We start from the raw sequence: 24,692 nt of genomic DNA on the forward strand, positions 1-24,692 counted from the left end.
AAAAAAAAAAGGTACGCCGCGCCTGTCTCATTTTATAATAAAATCTCAAAAGAAATTATAAAGCCAAAAAAATGGAGTACGGATCGAGTGATATAGTAAGAACTATATTTGCAAAAATTTAACGAATTTTTTTTTGAAATTAGTAAAAAAAATTATTCTTTCCAGTATGCACATATTATTACTTCACATTAGCTTATAATTGTCTTAATTTTGTTGAAACAATGAACACAGAAGTTTGTTTATTAAATTTAAAAGAAAACGATACTTTTTTTTACTTTAACAAGACTTCAAATGAATCTTGTTCCATTTTTTGCTGGTTCTAAGATTAACAGCATGTAAAATAATAATAATAAAATAAACTATTTCCTCATTCTTTCCGATTAGTTGTGAAATTATAATTATTTGTGTAACTGTAAAGGTAATAAAGCTCTGGCTTCAAGAATTCCAGATAAATAGCGACATGCCCATTAAAAACAAAAATGAACTTATTTTTCAATAAATTTTACAGGATTTATATTCATTTCAAGGTTAAAAGTAAATGAAATAATGTACGAACAATTTATAAACTGAAAATGTTAGGAATGTGAAATCCCAAATGAAAAAAATGTATGCTCTAATAATGTAGAATTTATGAAGAAAATGGACAGAAGTTTTTTTCTATCTGAGATAATAAGAATTAAAAAAACTGAAGTTAGATTCAGAAAACGTAAGATGCATTCCTAATTCTTATTAGAAGTGAAGATAAATTGCCTGAAAAAAAAATGGGCAACTAAAAAAAAAGTATTTGCCGAAAAGATGCCTCTAAAAAAATTTGTTTAAATTAAATATTGAGATGGATATCGGCGAATAAATCATGTATATAAATAAGAGGGCCACATAAATATCATTTACATTCTTTAGTTAGCCAGAAAAGAGAAGTAAATCTGTGTAATTTCGGCTCTGACTATTGATCGTTTCCCTTAAGTTTACCACATACACAAAAAAGAAAGGAAAAAAAAAAATTAATTATACAAGCTAGTTACATGATTGGCCAGCACAAATGAACTCTAAACCATTCATCTGATTGGTTGAAATCTTAATTCAGTGGAATTATTTAAATCTATGTAATTTTAATTTATTTTTACCCAATAAATAAATTCATATTTAAACAAATTTTTAATTTGATTTAATATATAAAAAAAAAGAAATAGGAAATTCTCTTTAAAATATTTGAATTATTAAATAAATTAAGTAGAGGTTAAACGTGATTTTCATTGATTTTTTGGCTTTCAGCAACAGATATAAAATGATGAAAATAATTTGTGTTTAGTTCCAGAGAATGCCACTAGAGGTGTGCCGGGTCATTGCATGTTTTTTTTATTTATTTTTTAATTGTCTATATACAACACTGTCAATGCCCTGTGCAACTGGTAAGGTACGGCCAACAAGAGATCTTATAAAATACTCAAAAAACATTATTTCAAGCAAACATGTCAAACTAAAGTTCAAATTTAAGTGTCCAACATAAATTTCTTTTAATTCTGCAATGATGGACATGAAATCAGTGATTTTTGTCTTTTATCCGTTCACTAAGAGAGCTCCTGTTACTCAGAAGTCTATTACGATTAAGCAGACTGTTATTTTTCTATATGATCATAAACATGCAAATGTTTATTGGTCCTTGCTTACACAAATATTTAATCTGCATATCCCATAATTTTTTTAAAACTAGGCCCGTTACTGAGGCTTCTCCCAGCATTGTTACTATAATACAATGCTATAAGTTTAATAACTAGTATCAATAGAGTAACTTTTGTGCTTCTAATTAAGTGCATCAACAACATCTGTAGTCATTGGCGCCTACTCCTTTTCATTGCCCTGCCAGTTTTCTTCTGTCCATCATTGTAACGGTCTTAAGAGGCTACCTAGGACGAGCAAATCAATGGACAACCGTGCAGGCAAAAGTGGTGGATTGAATCAACCCACCACTGAACCCTGGGTACTTACTGGTATTTGTTACAATTTCTTAAATAGTTACCTCTGGGTGTAGCGATGATTTCGAGGCATATATTATTTTGTTAATCACTCATTTCAGTATAAGTTAATTCGTTGCTTGCACGAACAGCTATATTTTTTACCGTTGATTGCTCCAACTTTACTTAAGTTACACCTTACGATTGTTTTACGTTTCTTACCATAAAATATCTTATTATAATTGAAAAGTATATTACTCCCTAGAAAATATCTCAATTTATTCACTTGATATATTAAATAATTGACTAAGAGAAATACAATTTTACTTGTTACGAGGTAGGGGATAAAGAGTACATACCGATAGCTCCCCATGATATATCGATATTGTTACCTTAGAGGAGTAGAAGAAATCAGTATTGCTGAACCAAATCGATCGCACAAATCAATTTTGAAACCAATGACTGAGGAGGAAATAAATGTAGATTTGGAAAAATAAGCTAAGAAAAAAAATATGCCATTACACCAGAAAACTTTTAGGGAGCTTTCACACAGTTTTCTGTTCATTGTCGACGATTTGTAGCCAAAGTAATCAAAGACATCGCGCAGTTTCTTTAATGAAATTAAAATTAGTATTGACCTAGCCCTAATTGGCAGCTAAGTTATCAGTGTAGATTCTCCATACATATTACAATTAATTTTATATTAATTATTATGATCCATTGTTCTGACTTGGCCATTAAAGAAAATAATAAGTTAAAGTGATTAAAAAAATCTTCTATACGTACTAGATCAGCTGGAGGGAACAAAAAACCGCCATCTAGGCAACAAGATCAGGCACAGTTTGATGAGAAAACAAAGAAAAAAATTAGTCAAATGCAATCCTTTCCACTTAATAGGAAGTATAAATTAGGGCTAGTAAAAACAATAAATATAAATTTATGTATTTTTTATTCATTTCTTTTTCTTATTTATCATTTTTTTTTTTTTTGTAACAACGTAGTAATAACTTGGAACCTTACAAACCCAATATATAATTTTTATTCTTTTTAAATTCAATTAACATTTATACACTTTATTTACCAGACGAGAATACCTTAAAAACAAAAAATTATTTATAAATTTTACACAATAAAGTCGAGGAAAAAAAGTAAAAATAAAACAATAAATGCAAATACAATTTTTTTTTTTTAAATTTTATTCTTTCTTTTTAAAAGATAGGAAGAGCAACGAGAAAATAACAACAAAGAGAAAAAGGTAAGATGAACTAGTAATTATTGTACAAAAGAATTAGATCATCAAAAAAGGGTTAGTGGCTGGATCCAATAACCTGCCACCAAAATACTAAACAATTTAACGAAAACAATAAAAAGAAAATATATTAATATTGTGTCAAAGAAAAATTATGTTATCCTTTCTTTTATTTTGTAATTTTGTCAAAATAATAATATTAATTATAAAACAGAATATATACACACAACCATTAAAATGTTTTGTGGACGTTTTTTTTTATTTTGAAGATATATTTTGTTTTTTAATTTTTTACTTATAACTTTTATAATTTATTATTATTTTTTTCTGCAAGAAGGCACCTTTCTTTTATTTTTTCATTTAAATCATTTTTTAGTTTGTTTTGTTTCTACAATATTTACACAATTATGCATAAATACATACAGATATTTATGAATATCTTATTTAAACTATTTAGGCTCTTATTAAATTTTTAAAATGTACAGAAATTGTGTTTTTTTTTACTTACTCAGAAGAAAATGAGGTAGGAAAAGAAAAAACAATAACAAAAATTTTGGAGTCGCTTTATATGGCGATACGTCATTTATTGTAAGGGGCGTTTTTTTTCCCCTTTTTATCCGTCAATATCATTGTGCAATTGATTTGTTGTTGGAGAATTATTATTTTTTTTTAAAGATGCATCATCAGATTTGATTTTTATAGGCTCAGTAGAGTCCATATTTTCGTCAGTGAACAAAATTGGGCCGGCGGCAAAAAGTAGGTAGGTTAATATTGTGTCATAACATAACAGTGTAAGGTTATAGTTACAATTGGTAAGTTTATAACGTCCGGTGTTACTTGTTATCTCCTTAACGTTGATTATCGTGAATATATTTTGCTATGATAAGTGAAGTTTTTTTTTTTTTTATAGAAAGAGATTATTCTAGTCCAAATTCTTCAGATTTTACGAGGCGATTTACTTTGCTTTTACCAGCTCATATAATAAGCCTGTAAATTAGCGAAATGCCAAAATGTGAAGAAAATAAAAACAAATGTTACCCTATTCATTTACAAGGTTTGTTTGACAGAAAGAAAAACTACTGGCACCTTGATTGTAAATGTTGCACAGATGACTCAAAAATAATCAGTGAAATCAGCTCCAAAATGTGAAAATAATGCCACCACACATAATCCTATGGATAATGATTTGGAAGTTGCTTAACATGGTTATAAATATCAAATTGTCTTCACCGATTTATTACAAGCAATTATGTTGCACAAAAATATTGAATCATCTAAAAAGGGTCTGTTCAATTATTGTTAGCAAGAAATAAATTAAAAGAAATATATCCTGAAGACGACAAAATTATTTATTGTTTTTACTTTGTACAAAGGGAAAGAGAAACAAAAATAAAAAATAAAATAAATCACATACACCCACACGAAAAAAAAGGACCAAAAAGTCGTGACTAGAACTTTACAATTACTTTTTCCTTAAATCGATAACTTCTCTCTTAAACTATATTTTCTTAATCGATATTATTTTTTTTATAATTAATGTTATAATTAATCGATATATATTTATTCAACACTAAAAAAATACCTTTCCATTTTTTTTTAGTTTTAAATTTCCGATAATTAAATTGCCTACTTTAATTTTTTTTTGATTATGTTTAAAATATTTACAAAAATCAAAAGGAAAAAAAACTTTGGTATATAAAACGAGGATGCCGTCGCCGTACGTAGTTTTGATGATTCTATAAATAGTAATTTATTTTAATTAAATTCCTTATTCCTAAAAACCCCAACATAACATTAAACATGAAATTAGAAAAATATACATGTATATTTTTTTTTTTTTTAATTTTTAAACAAAATGAGAATAAGTTCATAAATAATTTTTTATGTGGGATGAAAAGATAAACAACATATTGTGGCGAGGAAGAAAAAATTAGGTTATAAAGAGGTTTTAACATTATCACAGAAAAAGGTTATACAAGTGTCCCTAAAAAGTTTACATTTAATATTATGCTCTCTCTTTATATATGTTCCTTTTAACCTATTTTTACATATTGCTTTTTTTTTTCTTAAAAAAAAAGCCTTCTTGTCCAAAATAGAAAATAATTTTGAAACTTATGTTCAACTTTTCTTTTTTATTGTTTAAAAAATGTTCGGAGAAAAATAAACACCAAACTGTCAAAATGAAACATGACATCATTTATATACGTACATATATTTTTTAAAATTTTTATCTTTCATAATTCAGAAAAAACAATTTGTATAGTATCACCGGCATTATCCCCTCTAAAATTAAAAACAAAATCACAAAAGAAGCATTTGTGAATAATGGAATTATTTTTTATTTAGAAAACCATAGAAAAGAGTGATTAAGTTAGCATGTTTAATGATACAAATGATCTTAAGTTGGCAATCTTGAACTACAAAAGTTACCCAATACAGAAGGTTTTTTTGAATTCTTAGAATTTAGAACTCTTTAGTTATTTTACAAATTGAGCTAATAGTATTGATTTTTTTTTAAATTTATATTTCAGAAAAAGAATATTTTTCAAACATTTGACTGATTCGGAATTACTAGATATCAGGACAAACCACTTTAATTGTTAGCAATTCCAGAAAACGGGTTTCGAAGAAGTAAGGATTATAAGCTTTGGGAAGAAGAAACAGATGCAAGGTGATTTATATAGATGATTCGAAGCAAAAGGTTAGAAGAAGAATTTCTATTTGTCTCTTACATTGTTCAAAATCCTACCTCTATTAAATGAAAACGGTGATAAATTGTTGTGGCTTTGAAAGTTTGAATGAGATGTTTTCCTAATAGAAATTTGGGGCACGATCGATAAACAATTGTTCGATAAATCGTTACTTCTTTTTTTGGAAGAAACACGAGATAACTTAGGCACACAGTAAGTAATCTTAAGTAACAAAGACGCGCGAGAGAAACTAAATCAGTACCCCACGGAGGTATAACAACACTGTCCTTTTTTTCAAAATTTATTTTTTTAATCTTTCTAATACAATATTTTATTTTTTTTCACTTACGAGTATGGTGTGCATCTATGTTACCTTATTATCGACCAAAGATTTAAGCAAAATAACTCCCGTGGGCTTATGAGTATGAAAAAACCGCGAAAAAACTCTTTCATTTGCTCTCCTGTAAAAAATTAAAAATTGGACCATAGTGTAGGTATACCTCTGAGGTACTTACTGAAATATTAAGGTCGATCGCATTCATGGACGAATCACTTACTAAATTAATTGCCAACAATTTTTCTTAAAGAGTCACGATTTGTGATTATGGTTGGATCTCACAAAAAAAAAAAAAAAAAAAACACCAGAGCTCTTAATGGGCTTTACGAACTAAATAACCTTGCAACCCCCCTAGGAAATCACGAAAGTTTCTTATTGCCCAAATTAAGAGTAAGCTCCAGAAATCTTTTATAAGGATCTCCTGGGTTAGGGGGAGTACAACTTCAATAAAACGTTCGCGGCACACAACAAGCATTGGGACAAGCTGTGATCAAATTCCACTACACTGCGGGTACAGATTTTGTACTTTTTTTTTTCTAAAGCCAAAAGCATTTTTCTAGAAGGAGAAAACGGATGAGCGGGCAACCACGATGAATTACAACACCTGTGTGTTGCACTTTGTTCTGCACATGGACGGCAGAGTTCTTAAGACAGCCTTTAGGAGATGGTGTAAACAATATAGGAGTACAAATGCTTCTTCTTGCATCTACCAGGTGCACTTAATTAGAAAATTACATTAATATTGTAAGTTTTGATTTCCATTTGTGATTTTGTTAATAGGAAAAGTAATTACTTAAATTACTAGGTAAGAATGCTGCTTACCGATCGACTAAATTTAGACCAACTCAAGTGATTTTAAAGCTTGGTCGTTAAAATGAAAAGTATCTGGACTTACTGACTTGGAACTTTACGTAAAAGAAAAAGTAACTGAAAAAAATATAAATATGAAGAGGAAGACTCTTTTTGAAGTTACATCAAATACACGTTCTTAATTTTAGTTCTGTTATTGAAATACATTTTTTATTTATTTATATTTGTTTTAAATATTATTCTAAATAACAAATATACAATTATAACAACACACATCGAAGGAAAAAACAAACTTTTACGTCTCAGAAGGAACTATATATGCAAAACTTTTCCCTGATTATGCCAAACTAAATAAATTAATACCAACAAAAAATGTTAAAAAACCAGAATGTGTTCTTCTTTTTCTTTAGAACTCTCGTTAGAAAATTCAAGTTTTTCTTTTTGTAAGTAAAAGTAGTGGACATATAAAACACTGAGCACTGTTTTGTAATTTTTCTACCGGGAAGAGATACCGTGTGTAAACATGGGTGAAGAAACGAAGGGGGAGAGAATTTCCGTTTTTCGATCTGGGCGGAGAGGTCAAGTTGGGTCAAAGGAAGAACATTAGAGATTAGATTTTTTTTTTTTTTTTTCAAAGACCCCCTAATCATTATGAATTATTTTTTATCAAAAATCTGTAATTTACTGCGTACAGCTCCCTCGCAGACAATAAGTCTATGTACTGGTACACCACTACTACTACTACCACCTGATATGGAACCACTGCCTCCGCCAAGCCCTGAGGTAGCCGGCGATGCAGTCGTGGAAGACGAGGTTGTCGAGTGTAGTGAACTAGAGGAACAAGTAGATAAAGCACCACCACTACTGGTGGAAGCTACAGATGGTGAACTGTTAGTACTAGCTGGTGATGATGGTTGTTGTTGTTGATGTTGTTGTTGTTGTTGTTGCTGCTGGTGCTGATGTTGCTGGCGCCTTAGTAGACGATTTTCATACGTTGGACGTAATTGATAACGTAATTGATCACGTACAGGATATGTTACCGTTCTGCAATTGCTGCTATTATTGTTCTCTGTGCTTACACCAGAACCTTTTCTTTCGAAATATTCAACCATTTTGTGAATCTGTGCCTGCTGGTTTGTAAAACTGCGACATCTGTCCTCCATCTTTAATGTAAATAAAAAAAAAGGAAATAATGTTATAATTATTATTTATTTAGCACAATAAATTACGAAACAAATACGTATATCAAAATGAATATCCTTGGTCTTAAAAGCATCAGACGAGAATACGCCCCCGAGTAGGCGCGTGAACAAATCTCAAGTATCTAACTCGTAAATTTCCATCTTCCATCATTCAGAATTTTTTGGAGAAATATTTAATTCATATTTTGGGAAGATTATGTTAGGGTAGTCATAACGTATTTAAATGGTATCAATTTTATTGTATACAGGATTCTTTTGGATATCCCAGAATCACGATAAAGCGCAAAGTAGAAGTCAAAGCTACGACTGCCAAAGAACCTGAAAGATACAACCAGGAAGTACAGCACTCAGAATTAGATTTTCTGCAGAAGGTCGCGAAAAATGCTAAATGACCCTAAATTCTATGCAAAAATCATAATTGTTCTTTTTATTTCGAACATCTCTAAATATTTGTATTAAATAATTTAATAAAACCTCCCAACATTTAAACTTAAATCTAACCTGATATCACCCCTGGACAAAAAAAAAAAAAAAAAAAAAAAAAAATTGAACAACGTTTCAAACTTACATGATGACCATCCAAAGATACCTCTTCAGAGCTATCACTACGACAACTTTGGTACATGCCTCTTCTTTGTAAACAGAAATGGCCACCACCACCTCCACCGCTTCTATACAGGGCCGATGTACATGTACCACCTTCGCCAGGATCACAACAAGCTGAACCAGAATCTAATAGAAGTGAAGACGCAGCCGAACTAGAAGACAGTGTCACCGAAGAGGCTATTAGGTCGTTGCCTGGAAATATCAATAAATTGGATTACAAACTTTTGTAATCTGGGCGGAGAGGAGAGGTATGATATGCTTTTATGGGTAACTTTAAAAAGTTACGAGTATAATTAGATTTTTTCTTATTTCAAATGTTGCATTTCTTTTTAAAGGAATACAAATTATATAGTGTACCTGGAAGACAGAAATCTTCGCCTACGCTGGAAAAGAATCCGCTCTCACACGATCCTCTTCTCCTGAGCACAGGCAATCCAACATGATCGTCCAGGAACGTTAGATTAGATCCTACAAATCGAATTCAAAACGAAGTTATTCAATGGAAACTTTAAAACAATAATTGTGAAAACATTAAATTAAACAATCTTTATTTTCTAATGAAAGAACTAATGAAGTTTGTAACTTCTCTGACACGAGAGTATTATAAAACATAATTCTAAACTGAGTGGATTTCAACGAGGAGATCCCGGGTTCGATTCCAGCAGCTGGCCTCTTAGATTTTTTCTTGCTAGGGAGGCTTTTTACAGCTCACTGACCGGAGACCGGCATTGAACAAAGTTTCGGTGCCAATAACCTCAGATGTAGCGTGCTTTTTTTTTTTTTTTAAAGCCCTCTTTTTAAAAGTATTATTATGGTGAAGTCCGGTAACCTTTGAGAAGGTAATGAATATTTTACTGAGATTACCCTCAACTGCCTATATTTGTAATAAATGAAATTAGTATTTTTGACGTGTGATTATTAATTTATTATCTAAATTACGCCACATAAAATAATTTTTTCTGGCTAGTCAATGACTGGACAGAAGTATTCAAGCCAATTGCCTTCTTGGACCTACACCAAGTCTAAAGGCATTAAATCCCAAGGCGAGGACTTCATCCTAAGATTTACAACCGTTCGAAGAAATCGTCTAAGTTCTTAAACCTTCTATCTGTTTCAATAGTAGATCTCCTCACAATCCGAAATGAGATGTATTTTTTCCTTCATCTTCCTAATTCTAAATAAAGTAGCCTGATATAAACCCGATAACAGTTTAAAATGTGTGTTTTTTTTTTTTTAAACCACTGTGCCTAATAAGAGATGTCTTCAGCACAGACGACTGACTATCACAGAGAAGATGAAAATACGCTTTGAAGTTGAGCTCCATAACCGCTTATCCGAAATACAACTTAGAATAGCTAAAAAACTTTAATCAACAACTAAGGCAAGGAGATGAGAGGTGGCTTAGAATGCAATGATTTGTCTTTATTGATTTAAAACACGGTTATCAATAGATAAGGTTATTAATACAATAATAATAACGATACCAATGATTATATAATTAGATTTTCTGAGTAAAAGTAAATTTAAATAGTTCTTTCCAAACCTTGATGCACTTGGTGAGGAGTCCACTGAATAAGAAAATTAAAAGAATTTTTTATGGGCACTGCAATTTATGTAAATAAACCATAAAAAATCTTTTCTCGACATTTTAGCAATCCGTGAAAACAAATGTCTGAATTTTAGAAAAATTATTGTAGATTTTGTGAATTGTAAATAGCTGAGAAGAAACATGAATACTGTTTTGGTGTTACTTAATTAAAAAAAAAAAAAAATCACAGCTTGCTTTTTAGCTTTAATGTCTTCTTTTTCTATTTTTCATCTTCAGCAGGGCAAACCGGAAATGAAATTACAAGAAAAAAGTGCTTACACGAAGGTTATGACTTACTTGAATCTTGATAAAAATTATATACTCATTTGGGTGGTTTTCAAAAACAATATTATTTTGCTCCTTTTATTTTTATTTTTTTGAATTGAAAATAATATTTCGTTTCTTAGAATATTTTTAAAATTTTACATCATTACTGGAAAAACAGGAAAACGGTCTCTGAAACTGAAGTGGTGTGAAAGTAGAAGAAAATACGATTTTATTCTATAGTTTATACTTTATGCTTCTTAAAAACAATAACAATGAAAAAAAAAAAAACAATTTGTAAAGGAAAAATGTATTTATTTTTAAACTTCCTTCCGCCACACAGAGTTAGACAGGGATAACTCATTCCAAAAGTGGAGTAAAACAAATTTGTTAATGAAAATGGTTTTTTCTTATTTTCGAGTAAGTTTTGAATGTTGGTAAGGGAGTTGAGGAACTGCGCCTTCTGTGAGTGTTTGTATATGGTGGTACAGTTCCCCCAAAAATGATTAAAATAAATTTTTTTTTTTTTTACTCGGTGTCAATAACAAAGAAAAGCAAACCAACCAGAAGAGCATGTCCTCAGTCGGTAGGTGGGTAAAGAGTGATGCGGCTTGACAGGACTGGAAGTCATACGCCTGTTGAAGGTAGGCGATGATGGAAGCGAAGGCGGCATAATTACAGGTGTTATTTTACGGCGTGGAGTTTCTGTACTGCTCACTATTTCGCTAGTTCCTCGGGTGAACCGTTGATGATGGCTGCCATGTTCCTTTTCATTCTGCACAAATTGGGAGGGGGGAAAAAAATAAATGTTTTTTTTTTTTTTTATGTAGAAACATGCATGCCACAAATAAAGCAGACATTAAAAAACATCTTGTTCAGTTACAAACCATTCGATTTTTGTTTGATGAAGAATCATGATGATTGACAAAACACCAGCCTCCAGCGAAGATTGCATCCAATAGAGACGCCTTATCTACTAGTTTCTCTCCCAATCTCAGACTCTGCAGTATTTTGGACGGCTTGACCACCGGCTCGGCCACTACGGTGCTACTGTCTGCAGAACTTGCAGCCGTCATATCGTCACTTTCTCCACCTCCTCCTCCGTGGACAATACCACCGCCTCCTGTACAGCAGCCTGTGTCCGAGGATGAATGACTCACTATCTTCTTACCTCCCTAGAAAAAAAAAGAAGGAAATACAAAAATTTGTCAATGCTTTATTTTTTATTAATTTATTGCATCCTAAACAATTAAAATTAAATAAATCTTGCAAATAACAAATTTTCACTGATAATGCACGATGTGAAGATCTCCAAGGTCAAGATCTGTTATATCGATATAACCGCTGAAAATTCAAATCGAAAATGTGGCTGATATCGCTGATTTTATTCATCATAGCAGGCAGGCGTTGTTTATTTTATTTCTTACTACTTCAGCACTTTTATCCAATCATATGAAAAGTTGATTAATTTGTACCCAATTTGGAAATTTTTAGAATTTCCCTGAAGGTTTATGCATTTAAGAAATGCATAAAATACTCCTACTATGGCAGATCAGTTACCTAGACAACCACATGGTTTAAGGGAACTGTCTCTAAAATAAATGGGTTGTTACGACAATAAGCAGGCTGAGAGGAGCGAACCACGCTGTGTGTGTGGATCGTATTCTTCACAGGATCAACAAAAGGTCCTCTCTCCTCTTTGCGTAGATTGCAATGAGGAGGAGGATTTCAAGACAATATAATAATGATATGTCCACGTTATTTGGTAGAAAGGAAACGAATGTTTGACGACTTAACATATACACAGGGCTGGATTTACCTATAGGCTAACTAGGCTTCAGCCTAGGGCCTCAAGATCAAGAGGGTCCTACATTAAAATTACACTATTCTAAAAACAGTGAACACTAAAACACTGAACCGAAAATAAGGAGAAATTCTACGCATATAACTAATAAACAAACAGAAATTTATTGGTTAAGATCAACGCGTTCGGCTCATTGGGTCTGTTCGTTTGTATATACTAAATTGCACCAAAGTATAGTTCATACGTTCAGTGATTGCTATGGCAAATATTGGACGTGCCTTATGCTAGTAAGCTCTGGTACTATGTTTCATCATGAAACTTGAAGCAACATGTTTCATTTAACAAATTGATATATATCACAGTAGTGATGTATTTTATTATCTCTCATGTAATTTACAAACTTAAAAATGGGAGGTGAAAGGGCCTCATAAGTGGAATACCCTAGGGGCCTCTTTTCATCTAAATCCGGCCCTGCATATACAGGTATTTTTAGATGCACCATTTCGCTACGAAGACATAATAATCTCCAGCAACATCTGTGTGTTTAAATCTACAGCAGAGCTAGCAATGAAATATGAATGTATTTAAAAGTTGTTGAATGAATGGAAGAAAATGATTAGAGAAGGATTACGGTGATTTTAATTTCGGTTAAGCTATAAGGATGGCAGGAATATAGGAGTACTGATCCATCCATTAGTTGTAAGATTTATGTAAATAGTTGTATATAGTAGAAAGATGAATGTGTGAAGCGAATGTATTTATAAGTGAGAATGGAGAGTGAGTGATATTCTAGTGATAAGCACCTAGACGATGCAGGCTGTATGGCGGAAGCCAATGCCAAAAAAAAGCCAAAAAAATAAAATAAATAAATAAATACTCCTGGCTACAATCATTGAATTCGAAACGTGCAAAGTTTGATTAAACCATTGCAGCTTCTTAAATAACAATTCAACATTTTAATAATTAATTATAACACTATAATTATGAAGAAATATTTAAAAACCTTAAATGCAGCAATATTCGCAAACGGATTCTGCGCAGCAGGTTTATAGTAAGCGTCTTGTTGTGCCATAGTTTCGCCCAGAACTCGTATACTATCATCTGACAATGATCTCCGATGGCCCACTGAAACAAAATTCAATTAATACTCTTGAAACAAAAAAAAAAAAAAAAAAAAAAAAACTGTTGAAACTTAGAAAAAAGTCTTGTGCTCAGTTATCATTTTCTTGAATTGCAAAGACAAGTATTTGAAGAAATTTGTTTAACTGGACGTTAAACTCTCCTAGGGAAGAAATGAAGGGATTCCCCTTTCGAAACCCAAGAAGTCTCACCCAAGTTGGAAGGACATTTTAGTCCCGAGTGCCCGAGCAATGTTATGAGGGAATTGCGGTCATCACAATCCAGATCAGTGATTTCTTTTTAATGTTTTGTAAACCTACGGGGAAGTACATTACACGGTATTTGCTAGGGAACTTTCTAGTATTTAATGTGTTTCTCAGGGAGGAAAAATAATTCAGAAATTATCGAGAAAAAATTGCAAGAGATTGAGGAAACTCCAGAAAATCATGTAATTTAGGTGCGCCATCCATTTGTCACAAAATTTCCTTCTTTTTTTTCATTAAACAATTCTTTTCAATTATTGTTAAATAGTAATATAATAGCAATAAATCAAACTGAGTATTTCATACGATAATAACTTATGTAAATATTATTTAAAAAAAGGATATTAAAATAAATAACTGGCTTCTAACTGGTTTATGGCTTCTAAGTAACTATTCTAGAAATAATTACATATATAAATTATTACTTTATTAACTATAAATAAATCCTCTATAATCTGGTTCAGGCATTTTTACTGCCATCCTGACCGATTTTTGGAGTGGGGAGAACCCATTTTTTTTTTTTATTTTATTGCGCACCAACTTATCGAAATCATTGAAATGCTATATAAAATGATTGGCTATTGATTGGAAAATCTCGTAGAATTAGTCCTAAATACAAAGTTCTACTAACGTTTATTGTGACCAGATGATTCTTTCGAAGCACTATCTGCTGATTCTGTTTTTCCATCCTGTTTTGGCCCTTTGGAATTCCAGATAATACTCTCTAACTGGGTGACGATCTCACAGAAACTTGGCCTTTGACTTGGATCATACTAAAAAGTCGAACGAAAAAAAATTATTTACAATTAAAAAGAATTTCAATTAAAAAATAATATTAATAATTTTTTTTTTTTTATAATTACATTACAACACTGAAACGCCAATTTTAAAAAGTCTGGTGGTGTGTCATCTGCACATAATTTTGTGAATGCTATATAATCAAGGCCAAAGTTACTAGTTCTAGGTAGGATATCTGGATCTGCTTCCACCCGGGCGATCATTTCACAAAGTATAATACCGTAAGAGAAAATATCCGACGTCTGATCGTACCATTGACCCTTTATACATTCCGGTGACATCCAATAGGCCGAACCTACAGTAGCTAATCGACAGCCATACCTACAACAAAATACAAGAAATTTATTTTACAATTGATTAGGTTGATTACAGTATACATTGTATACAATCAGTAAATATGGAGAGAGTGATGAACTGGTGCGGGAGGAGAGAAACTACCCAGCGGTAGCACTCTCTATAGGAGAAGGATTGAGGAGGAGTGAGGAGGAGAATATGAGGAGGAGAGAGGAGAGTAATGGTGTATAGGCCTTCAGACTACAAGGAAGTCACGGGGCCACTGGCGATTCAGTCGGCGAGCAGAATTAGGGATGTCAGAGGAAGCGAGAGGCAGTACAAGAGGATTAGAGCAAGAAGAGAGAGCAGTTTGGAATTTTTGATATTTAGTCTTGGCGAGTTGGTCTATGAAGGGAATGTAGCTTCACTCGTTGTGAAGAGTGAGGTTAGTCACTGTAGAAAGGAGCGTCAACTATCTGTCGGCAGTAGTTTTGACTGAAATGTCCTGTACTGTCCGTATGTTCTGTAGGTTTGGCTGAACCCCACAGCTCTAGTCCGTAACTGAAAACAACTAGTTTTTAAGAATTAATAGTGAAAATTTAGAAAACTTAATAAGAATTTTCAAACAGCTGTACCAAAGATCTTGTGACCTTGAAGATATCTCCTAAACATTAACCAGTTACACCTTACATTTTACATTAACACTTTACAATTAGATTTTAGAATAAGTTCCAGTGTAGAGTGTAGCCCAGGATATATAGTATGGAAACTAGGTCCTTCAAAAAGATCTATGACCTAATAAACTTTTCTACATAGCACTAATCTTCCATTTTAGAATGTTGATAACTCTTACGAGCTCGATTCTGATCAAGTCTACACAATATGCTGTGAAGCATTTCTGAAATCTTGAGCTTGTTAAATCTCAGAAAGATCAATTACACGGTGGAGACACTCCTTCATTTTCTGAAGTGTGACTTGGAAAGCTAGTGATGCTGGGGCGAAATTTTTATCTGGGAATGTTAAGAGCTACGCAACATCTGGTTTTACATAACACTGATACAAAATGCTAAATTAAAATATTAAGAAAAGCTATTAAAATAAAGTAAAATAAAATAAATATTACAATAAAGAAGGAAAAATCGACTTATTTAATATGTCTAACAAAACATCATTTTCAAGGCCGCATTTATTTTTCAAGGATACGAAATTCCAACAATCAACTAAAGAATAGAAGTTTGAAAATTGCAGCGGAACTGAGAAATCAGCGACTGAGTCAATTAATTCCCCAACTCACTGTGGCATTGTCAATCGTTTTGTGTTTTTTGTAAAATAATGCCAAAAAAAAAAAAAAAATGATGGGGATGACTCGATATTGTAAGCCTTAAAAAGCAGGTATGCCAACCAATAGCTGGCATAAATGAGGGAGAAATCTTTTTTAATGAAATAATGTATTACTGGTTCCTAATTCGGGAAATTCTTCCTCATGTTTCGAGGAAAAGTGAACGTCAACAGATGCTTTTCAAGATGCTTCTCCCTAGAAAGGAGTAGAAACTCGATAGATGTCTCACTCCCTTACGGGACTCGCCTAAAGATGGGAAACCTCAAAATAAAACTATCGCTCTGTCCAGTGACATGTTGAACCGTTTAAAAAAAAAAATCGTCTTTAATCTTAAATTACTGGCAAAAGAAAAAACAATTATCAAGAAAAAGTAAGAGTTTAAAAAGTAAAAATAAAATCTCTTTCCTGTTTAGCTTACAGAAAAAAGCGGAAATTACCTGGGTATCCTGGCAGCGAAGCCAAAGTCCCCAACCACTGCGGTCATTTCACCTGTCTCCTCGATCGTTTTAACAAATATATTCTACAATATGGAAAAAAAAAACAACAAAATATTAGAAAAACAAATATTACTAAAAAATAAAAAAAAATAAAAATAATAATAATAAAAAGTAATCGCCTATTTTTCCAGGCGGGGCTTAACGTCCAACTACCATTTACTAGGTGTCGTGGATGGAGGCGACTAGCAAACGTGTTTACTATTTCTCATTTAACCATTAAATAAAATCCAAAGCATCTAGACCCGGAATCGAACCCACTAAACCAACAATACATCTTAGCATTGCGTGTCTTGCCTCTTAACCCGCTCGGCTACCGTGGCGCCTTAATAATAGTAATATATATGTTTCCTTAAAGGAAGCTTAAATTCGAGTTATTGGGCTATTCTGCAAGAACTCTTCTAAGTAACAGTGAGTATTATTGTGATCGTTACAGGTTTTTCGATTTTGAATTTTCTTCAGATATATTTCCGTTTTAAGGTCCCCTGAGTCCGAGAGTGTTTTTTTTTTTTTTTTTTTTTTTTTTTTTTTTTTTTTTTTTTTTTTTTTTTTTAAATGGGTCTTCCTGTGTCGTATCGATGTAATTCTAACACGGCTAATCATAGAAAGTTCAATTTTGATATTTCGCTTACTTGCCAACAGAGGACACTACTATAAAGTTTTGGTCAATATTATTCTACTAAAATTACAACTTTGGGGCATCAATTTTTTTTCAGTTTTTCACGATTTTCTCGAAAACTTTTGATATAACTTGATTTGATAATCAATTTCTTACCCATTGTTTCGATTCCTATCGCGTGTAATAATGGTGGGACCACGTCTCAACCAAATCAAATCGTGCAAAATCATTTTTGTATTAATTCTTTTTAAAACAAACCGAACATTGCTGTGAAAGTAGTAGTGTAAGCATTTGTTTTTGGTCAGCATCTTAACAGATTCAGCATCCAACTTGCAGCCTAAAGCTTTCTTAATCGAATATACTGGAGGCAAAGTGAAAATTCTTGAAATACTATATACTGGTTACCATTCTTCGGCCATGCCAACGGAGGTCAGCTGCCTCCAATTAGTCACCAATTTTCCAATACTGTGGCTTCACGTGAAACATCTTCAAGAAAAAGTTGTAATTATACCAAAAAAAGAAAGAAAGTCTATTTTAAGAAAACTGCAGCATAGCTCAAGATGACCATTGCCCAAAGTTACTGCCAATACGTACAGAGAAAAATATCTATAATGATAGCAAAGCCAACTTTGTGCAAGGTCGATAAATTTTCACCTTGCCCCAGTATAATTGATTCTGAAATAGATTTCTAACTACGCCCTTGGTTCGTTCGTACGTTGAAAAAACAGCATTATCTTGGAAACTTTTATAGCTCCTTAAAATTTTGCGTACTTTTTTTTTAGTGTTTTTTTTATAATCCAACTGCGTGGATTCGCGCCACAAAATAAATATGACGAATGTCTTAAGATGTGATTTGTTAACCAACCAGTGCGTTAAAATAAATGATCAAAATGCTCACCTTTGACGTCAGGTCCCTGTGGAAGATATCCTTAGAGTGAAGATACTGCAACCCTTTGGCTATGTCCAAGGCGATCTTCATCCTAACCGAGTAACTGAGCGCTATCGAACTATCCTGAATAATCTGTTCCAATCTGCCGCCGTTTATGTACTGCAAACAATTTATTAATATAACTAAAAATCAGTTTTTTTAACTTTCTCTTATTAAGGTACCTTATTATACTAAGGTACAGGAAGTGTACGATTTTCAGAGTTTTCCGTTTTGAGATCTCTTGAGTTCACAGAAATATGTTTTTTTTTTACAAAACGGAAAATGTCCCTGGTCAGCCATAACTTAAAATGAAAAATCCCTGAATTTCACTATTGATATCTGGTTTAGGTGCCACACTTTTGGACCTGACGAGAAGCTTTTTTCGGGAAATTACACTCAACCGGAAGTTACACTTTACAGAACCTGCCTGGAAAATGTCTCCTACTACTTATTCCCTTTAAACTTGGTATAGTAGTAATTGCTGAAAAGCAGTTCTACTCTTCTTTTATTTTAAACGTTTTCCCAAGAAACCTCAGTCAAGGAAAATTTGTAAACAAGAGAGGTGGCTGAGCTTTAGAGTGAAGCGGTGCTAGCGTAATATTTTTGAAATATTTGCTGCAAGCAACTCTCTCACATCCCTGCCCCGTACATTATTTGAAATTAAAAAAGAAAATCATTAAGTTGGAAAGAATATATGCGAAAACTTTCTTTCTAGAGCCGTTTCCGTTGGACGAACGTGTAACAGCCATGAAAATTTAATTACTGAGTGATTCCAGGCACTTTCACCATTTGCCTCCAGGGTGTGATAGGACATTTATTTTATTATGTTAATTTAAGTTGCAGATCGGCTGGAGTTGTAGGCCTTTGGGAGGAGATTCGGGTTACTGGCTGGCCTCCAAACACAGGGAAGTTATAAGCAGCCAATATTTTACAACTACCATTTTTCTAGAACCCATTTATTTGGGGTGGGGGTGGGCTAATCCTAAGCCTCTTCTCAATAAGCGATCTAAACCTGTAAGGAGTATCATCCCCTTCATTACCGCAACTGGTAGGATTATGAACAGTTATTAAGAGTTGGATTTCCAATCTGGGATAATTGGTATCTAATTTTGGGGGGCCCAATAAAAAAACGAATTAAGGAACCTCTCGGGCGATCGTTGGACATTCAGCAACAGACGATTCCTATTAACTTAGATCAGTGATGGCGAACCTATGACCCGCGGGTCAAACACTGGCCCGCGCAAGCTTTTTCACTGACCCACTTTTAAATTGCTTGGCAACCATTTGTTTCTCTTAGTTTCTTTACGCGGGTTGATTTAGATTTTCTAATTGTGTGGACAATTTATATTATATCTGTATTTTTTTCAATCACGCATTGACACAAAAGCAATTTATATGCTATCTATAGCCTTTAGTTTGATCATTACAGTTCTAAAACGCAAATGACGACCAATGCTTTTCTAGTATTTGAAATAAAGCAAAAGTGTTTAGAAAATATCAAATAAAATGTTTTAATTTTACCCATATTTTGTTTGTTAAAAAAATCGACAACCCAAAGCAAATAACCATATTTAGATTTTTCTTCAGATAAAACACACTTTTGTAAGGTTTTGTTCAGGTTATGTTTGTAAAAAGAGACTTCCATAGCACTTGTTTCGTCCCGTTTTACCCAGTTAAGCCAACTGAATTTTAAAGATGTTATGTTTTGAAAATATTCGGTTTAAAATGTTTAAACTTAACTCTTGTGCAAATGGGCATTAGTGACCCTAGAGCTAGTACTATAAAAAAAAAGGAACAAAATTTGACCCACGTCTCAAAAAGGTTCGCCATCTCTGACTTAGAATAACAGGGTATGAACTTGGCAGCTGATCCAGTGGATATTCCCTTTACCCTAGGCTATTTAGAAGTTTTGGGCTGGAGTCTTATTCCTTTCCCATCTTCAGCCAAGAGAAATTTTTAATTTAATTACATGAACTTTCGCTGTTCAAGTCTTTAGATCAGTGGTTCCCAACCTGTGGTCCGCGAAACACTTAACATTTTTTAAATAATAATATATTTATTTGACATGCGGCCGCGTGTGCGGCGACAGCGCGGTGAGTGGGAGTCGAGCGAACTTAGAGCGCCTAAAAACAAGTCCAGAAGTTGACTAAAAAGCAAACGATGATTTGCGTGTCGCTTGGAGCAATGCTCATCAATCCCATGGGATTATCCATCTTGTTTAAGAAAATGCAAGCTCAAAAAGGCACATTAATATAACTGAAAACATAATCACAATGCTAATTGAAGTTTTTTTTTTTTAAAATCTAAAACAAGTTTATTGTGATTTTGGAACCTTGTGCTCCCTGCTAACAAAAAAAAAAATATTAAAATGGTCCCAGGGCACACAAAGGTTGGGGGGAACCACTGCTCTAGATGATCACCAAATTGTATGCACCTCCTCCGGGCCAGAGTGAATGTGTAATACAGAAGAACGACTGCTATCTTTCTATATCTCCCAGCGTCCTTCAGGATTACAATACTCTTTCTGCGTGAACATATATTTTATTCCCAACTATTGTTCTTTATATAAAAAAAAAAAAGAAAAGAAAAAGATATTCTTATTAAACCATTCCCACATTACAATTCATTTTGATATACAACTAGTACATAATTCTATTTCACTATTAGCAATATCATAATTAATGTAGATTATCAGTGCCTTAGTGTGAGTTAGTTATCTGTCAGCTGGTTCCCTTCAATGTTACCATCTTTTACACAACACAGTTTCCTCTCCCAACTTCTGTGGCTTGTTTTAGAAAATGAAATGGAAAGTGAGATTATTCTTTATTTTTTTCTAATTAAGATTATTTTATAAATTAATTAGACCCACAGTGTGAACGTGATTATTGAAACAAGATTCTCCCAGTTGCTAGGGGAACTAGTAAACATGGCACCCAGTAGAACAAACAATGAGAGAAAGGGACTTTTGTCACTAACTTCATTAAACAAAAGTAACTTGGGAAGTTATTTTTTTTCCCCTATTTTTACCAGACTTTATTGAAAGTAAATTGTTAATTTAATACAAAAAAATATCCCTTCAATTGCATAAAAACTGATCGTTATAGAGAAACCGAGAGAGAAAAAAAAGTTAAGTTTAAATAAGGAAATAGTTTTCACTACTTAATTAGAAAACTTGGAAACTTCCTTAAATATTAGTAGTTTCACTACTTTTTGTTTAACTTTCGGTTACTCACACTCACTAGTAAGAGTAAATGGTGCAAATTTATACAGCAAGAGGGATTTTAATCCTTAACTCATAAGGTTAATAGTGGGCGCATTCGACCTAGTGTATGTCTTTATTTTGTTTAGTCTTATTAGTTAAAGAAGTATTTCTTATTTATTATTTATTTTAAAGGTAATTTATAATTTTTGTGATTGTTTACTTTTTTGTTATTATAAAAGGAAAATAAAGACTTTATCTATCTAACTATCTAGTGGGCGCATTCAGCAGACAAGAGCGCTACGGAACTATCCGCTGAATGGCGCACTTTTAGCATCGCTCTCACAACATGTTGTGGAAGCGGACGCCATCTTATGGAGCGGAAATTTTCTATGCTACTTCGACGGAGCCGTGATCGCTACTAGCAAAGTACATGTATTTAAAAAAAAACGAGTTTGAAATTTTTCCAATTTTTTTAGTAATTAAACGCAACTCTCCCAAGATTACCAAATAATTATTAAACCTTCTTGTTTGTAACAGAAGTAAAATTAATTTTTAGCCATTTTGTGTAGAGTACAGAGTATCTAAAGCTCTTAACATTTGATTTTTCTTAGAAAAATCACCCGGAAAACGACTTATTTCTCGATATTAAGAAAAATACTAGCTTTACTGCCTTGGCAATATTTTTAGTAGAAAAGGGATGAAAAAATACATAAAAATGACCTATCGCGTGCTCTTCTTTCTCTTTGATAACAAGTTAAAAAGTTGAAATATGATTAATAAATACCAGATTCTGAAATGGCCTAGCACCTTTTAATTTAAAAGACGAGTTGTTTTTTATTTGACCGATTCCTCGCCAATCTTAATTTTAAAAAAGGTTATGTTTAGGTTATATCAGTTGTTAGGCTGGAAACATAGTGGAGCGGCGAGCAAAGCGGCGATGATAGCTGCTTCAAATCAAAGAGAGCGACGAGCAGCGAGCAAAGATTCGCATGCACATAGTGACGAGTTTAGTCGCGTTCTCCTTTCTACAAAACAAGATGGAGGAACTATTTTTATATGGAAATTCTTCGTTGAAACTTTGGTATTTGCAGCAGCTTAGTAGTAGGAGCTGCAGTGTACATGACATAAATAAGTCTAGAAATGAACTTGGTGAATTTCATCACTTGTACCAACAACTTCGGGAGCATCCTGGCAAGTTTCATGCGTATTTTTGAATGTCTATATCAACATTTGATTACATACTAGCCCAGTGTAACCCCATTAATCAAAATCAAATTTTATTGTTTTTGAGTAATACAGCTCATAACATGAGTTAGGCACAATATAGAAAAATTAACTATGTAGGTTATTTACTAAATACAAATCTGTGTAACCCCATTAATCCTAGCAGTTACTTTAAGATAAGAAAATCAAAATAAATGAAAATAAAATAGAAATATATGCAGATAAAAAGAAATTAGTCAATTAAAAAAACACAATAATTTTATTAAATCACTACACCATGATTTGTCGTAAATTAATGTTGTTCATCTGAAAAACTGGAGTAGTACGACGCTACAGAAGGAGGATTGGAGAATTCGTCCTGATCAGAAGTAGTAGGACGTGAAAATGTAATTTAATTTTGCCTAGTATTTAGATGAAAGTTAGCATTAAGGGATTGAGAACCAAATTAAATGTAGCAAAAATTACCTGAATTCTCCATTAACTACTAATTGTTAATTAATTTAAACTATTAATTATTAAAAACTATTGTAGCTTCACAAATACTATGGCCCCACAGAGGTTTCTTTAAACAAACAACCAATAATGTATCAATATCCATAACCTTTGAAAAATAACCTTTACAAATTAAGCGCGATGAGAGCGAAGAAATCAAACATGTCATAACGCTTTGCTCTACTCTCTATAGATAGCGTTGCTCTATCTTCGCTTTGCTCGCCACTATGCGCGGTCCCATTTGTTTACTTGTGTTTGATTTCGCCGCTTTGCTCTTCGCTATCATCGCCGCTTTGCCCGCCGCTCCACTATGTTTCCAGCCTTAGGTTGTCTGCTGAATGCGCCCAGTGACTTTTATTACGGGACATGATAAGAAATTAATCAAAATATTGTAAAATTTTACTTTATAACTGGTAATTTTAATCAAACACAATGCTAATCGATTCACACCATCTACATTCATGATTTCAATGAATCAGGTGCGTATGTTAGCGACAATGCAGCACACGACAAATACACATTCGTCATTTGCCACTCCCCTTAATCAGCTGTTTACTAAATGTTAATATTACCACAAATGTTGATAATTTTGAGTAGGATTAAACGACTGCCTTGTTTATACACATGTTCCTGGAGTGCGTGAAGTAAAATCATAGAAATAATATTAAATTAAATAAATTTATAAAGAAAAACTTACTTCAGTAAGTGCGTGCAACTGGCCTTCATGTACGCAAACTCCTTTAAATCTGCAAACAAACCAAAATCAACAAATCAATTTAGGTTCCATTTTTTCTTTATGTATGCAATATTTTAAGACACAAGTAAGGACAAACAACACTCGAAACGACCTTCTGTTTCAGCAGTTTACATAAATGAATTTTCTTGGAAAACTCCTATCGTTAATATTGTTTCCAGTTCATCCACACTGTAAACACCATTGCCAATCATTTCCCTTGAACTGGACCGGAGTTTTTTTTTTTTTTTAACCCCAGGCAGTGCGGCGGCATCAAGGACCTACACAAAATCCATGTTTCTGTAATCCACTATATCCTAGAATTCTATTGGATTGCTTGGCTATTCTCCTATCCAGCACAGCAAAGACAATTTATTCGTATATTTATCCAGTCCATAACTTAAATCCTGCAATAGTCGAATCTTCTAGTCTGTTCTCATATCCGAAAATGGAGAAAGATCAAAGACAGTAATGATACTCACAATCCCGCAAATACTACACAGGGTGATCCATTTAAATCGCACCAATCGCTAATAACTTTTTAGGAAAGCGGAATTTCGAAAAAACCCACGAAGCAAACTATATGTTTTTTTTTTGGTCTAGTTTTCAAATTTTCCACCGCCGATGCTGTATCTTTATTTTTGGCGGAGTTACGGCTAAAAACCCGATTGGGGTTTAATAAGGACCACTGGTTTTGACGAATGAT

At 32.8% G+C, this 24,692-nt stretch overlaps 1 protein-coding gene and 1 long non-coding RNA gene across 5 annotated transcripts in view; one reads left to right on the forward strand and one right to left on the reverse strand.

Moving 5' to 3' along the window:
• Positions 1 to 2,884: 2,884 nt before the first annotated feature.
• Positions 2,885 to 24,692, reverse strand: part of cdi (serine/threonine kinase) — a 90,434-nt gene continuing 68,626 nt past the window's right edge. For all 3 annotated transcript variants that reach the window (XM_074120438.1, XM_074120437.1, XM_074120439.1), the window contains 11 exons: positions 23,951 to 23,999; positions 18,306 to 18,455; positions 16,732 to 16,814; positions 14,748 to 15,003; positions 14,516 to 14,657; positions 13,506 to 13,627; positions 11,586 to 11,873; positions 11,263 to 11,473; positions 9,204 to 9,314; positions 8,809 to 9,038; positions 2,885 to 8,201 (listed from right to left, as the gene is read on the reverse strand). In XM_074120438.1, coding sequence (XP_073976539.1) covers positions 7,695 to 8,201; positions 8,809 to 9,038; positions 9,204 to 9,314; positions 11,263 to 11,473; positions 11,586 to 11,873; positions 13,506 to 13,627; positions 14,516 to 14,657; positions 14,748 to 15,003; positions 16,732 to 16,814; positions 18,306 to 18,455; positions 23,951 to 23,999 — 2,149 coding nt within the window. In that variant the 3' untranslated portion in view covers positions 2,885 to 7,694. The remainder of the gene's footprint in view (positions 8,202 to 8,808; positions 9,039 to 9,203; positions 9,315 to 11,262; positions 11,474 to 11,585; positions 11,874 to 13,505; positions 13,628 to 14,515; positions 14,658 to 14,747; positions 15,004 to 16,731; positions 16,815 to 18,305; positions 18,456 to 23,950; positions 24,000 to 24,692) is intronic.
• LOC141450235 (uncharacterized) lies at positions 5,733 to 10,076 on the forward strand. 2 transcript variants are annotated; one of them, XR_012455981.1, is made up of 3 exons: positions 5,733 to 5,872; positions 8,885 to 9,094; positions 9,182 to 10,076. It is a non-coding gene; the product is annotated as an uncharacterized lncRNA (long non-coding RNA). The 2 variants fall into 2 exon arrangements; XR_012455980.1 differs by having other exon boundaries at positions 5,763 to 5,902.

This window comes from Rhodnius prolixus, unplaced genomic scaffold (assembly GCF_049639745.1).
Source record: "Rhodnius prolixus isolate KJV_2025 unplaced genomic scaffold, Rpr scaffold_2, whole genome shotgun sequence".
Classification (NCBI taxonomy): domain Eukaryota; kingdom Metazoa; phylum Arthropoda; class Insecta; order Hemiptera; family Reduviidae; genus Rhodnius; species Rhodnius prolixus.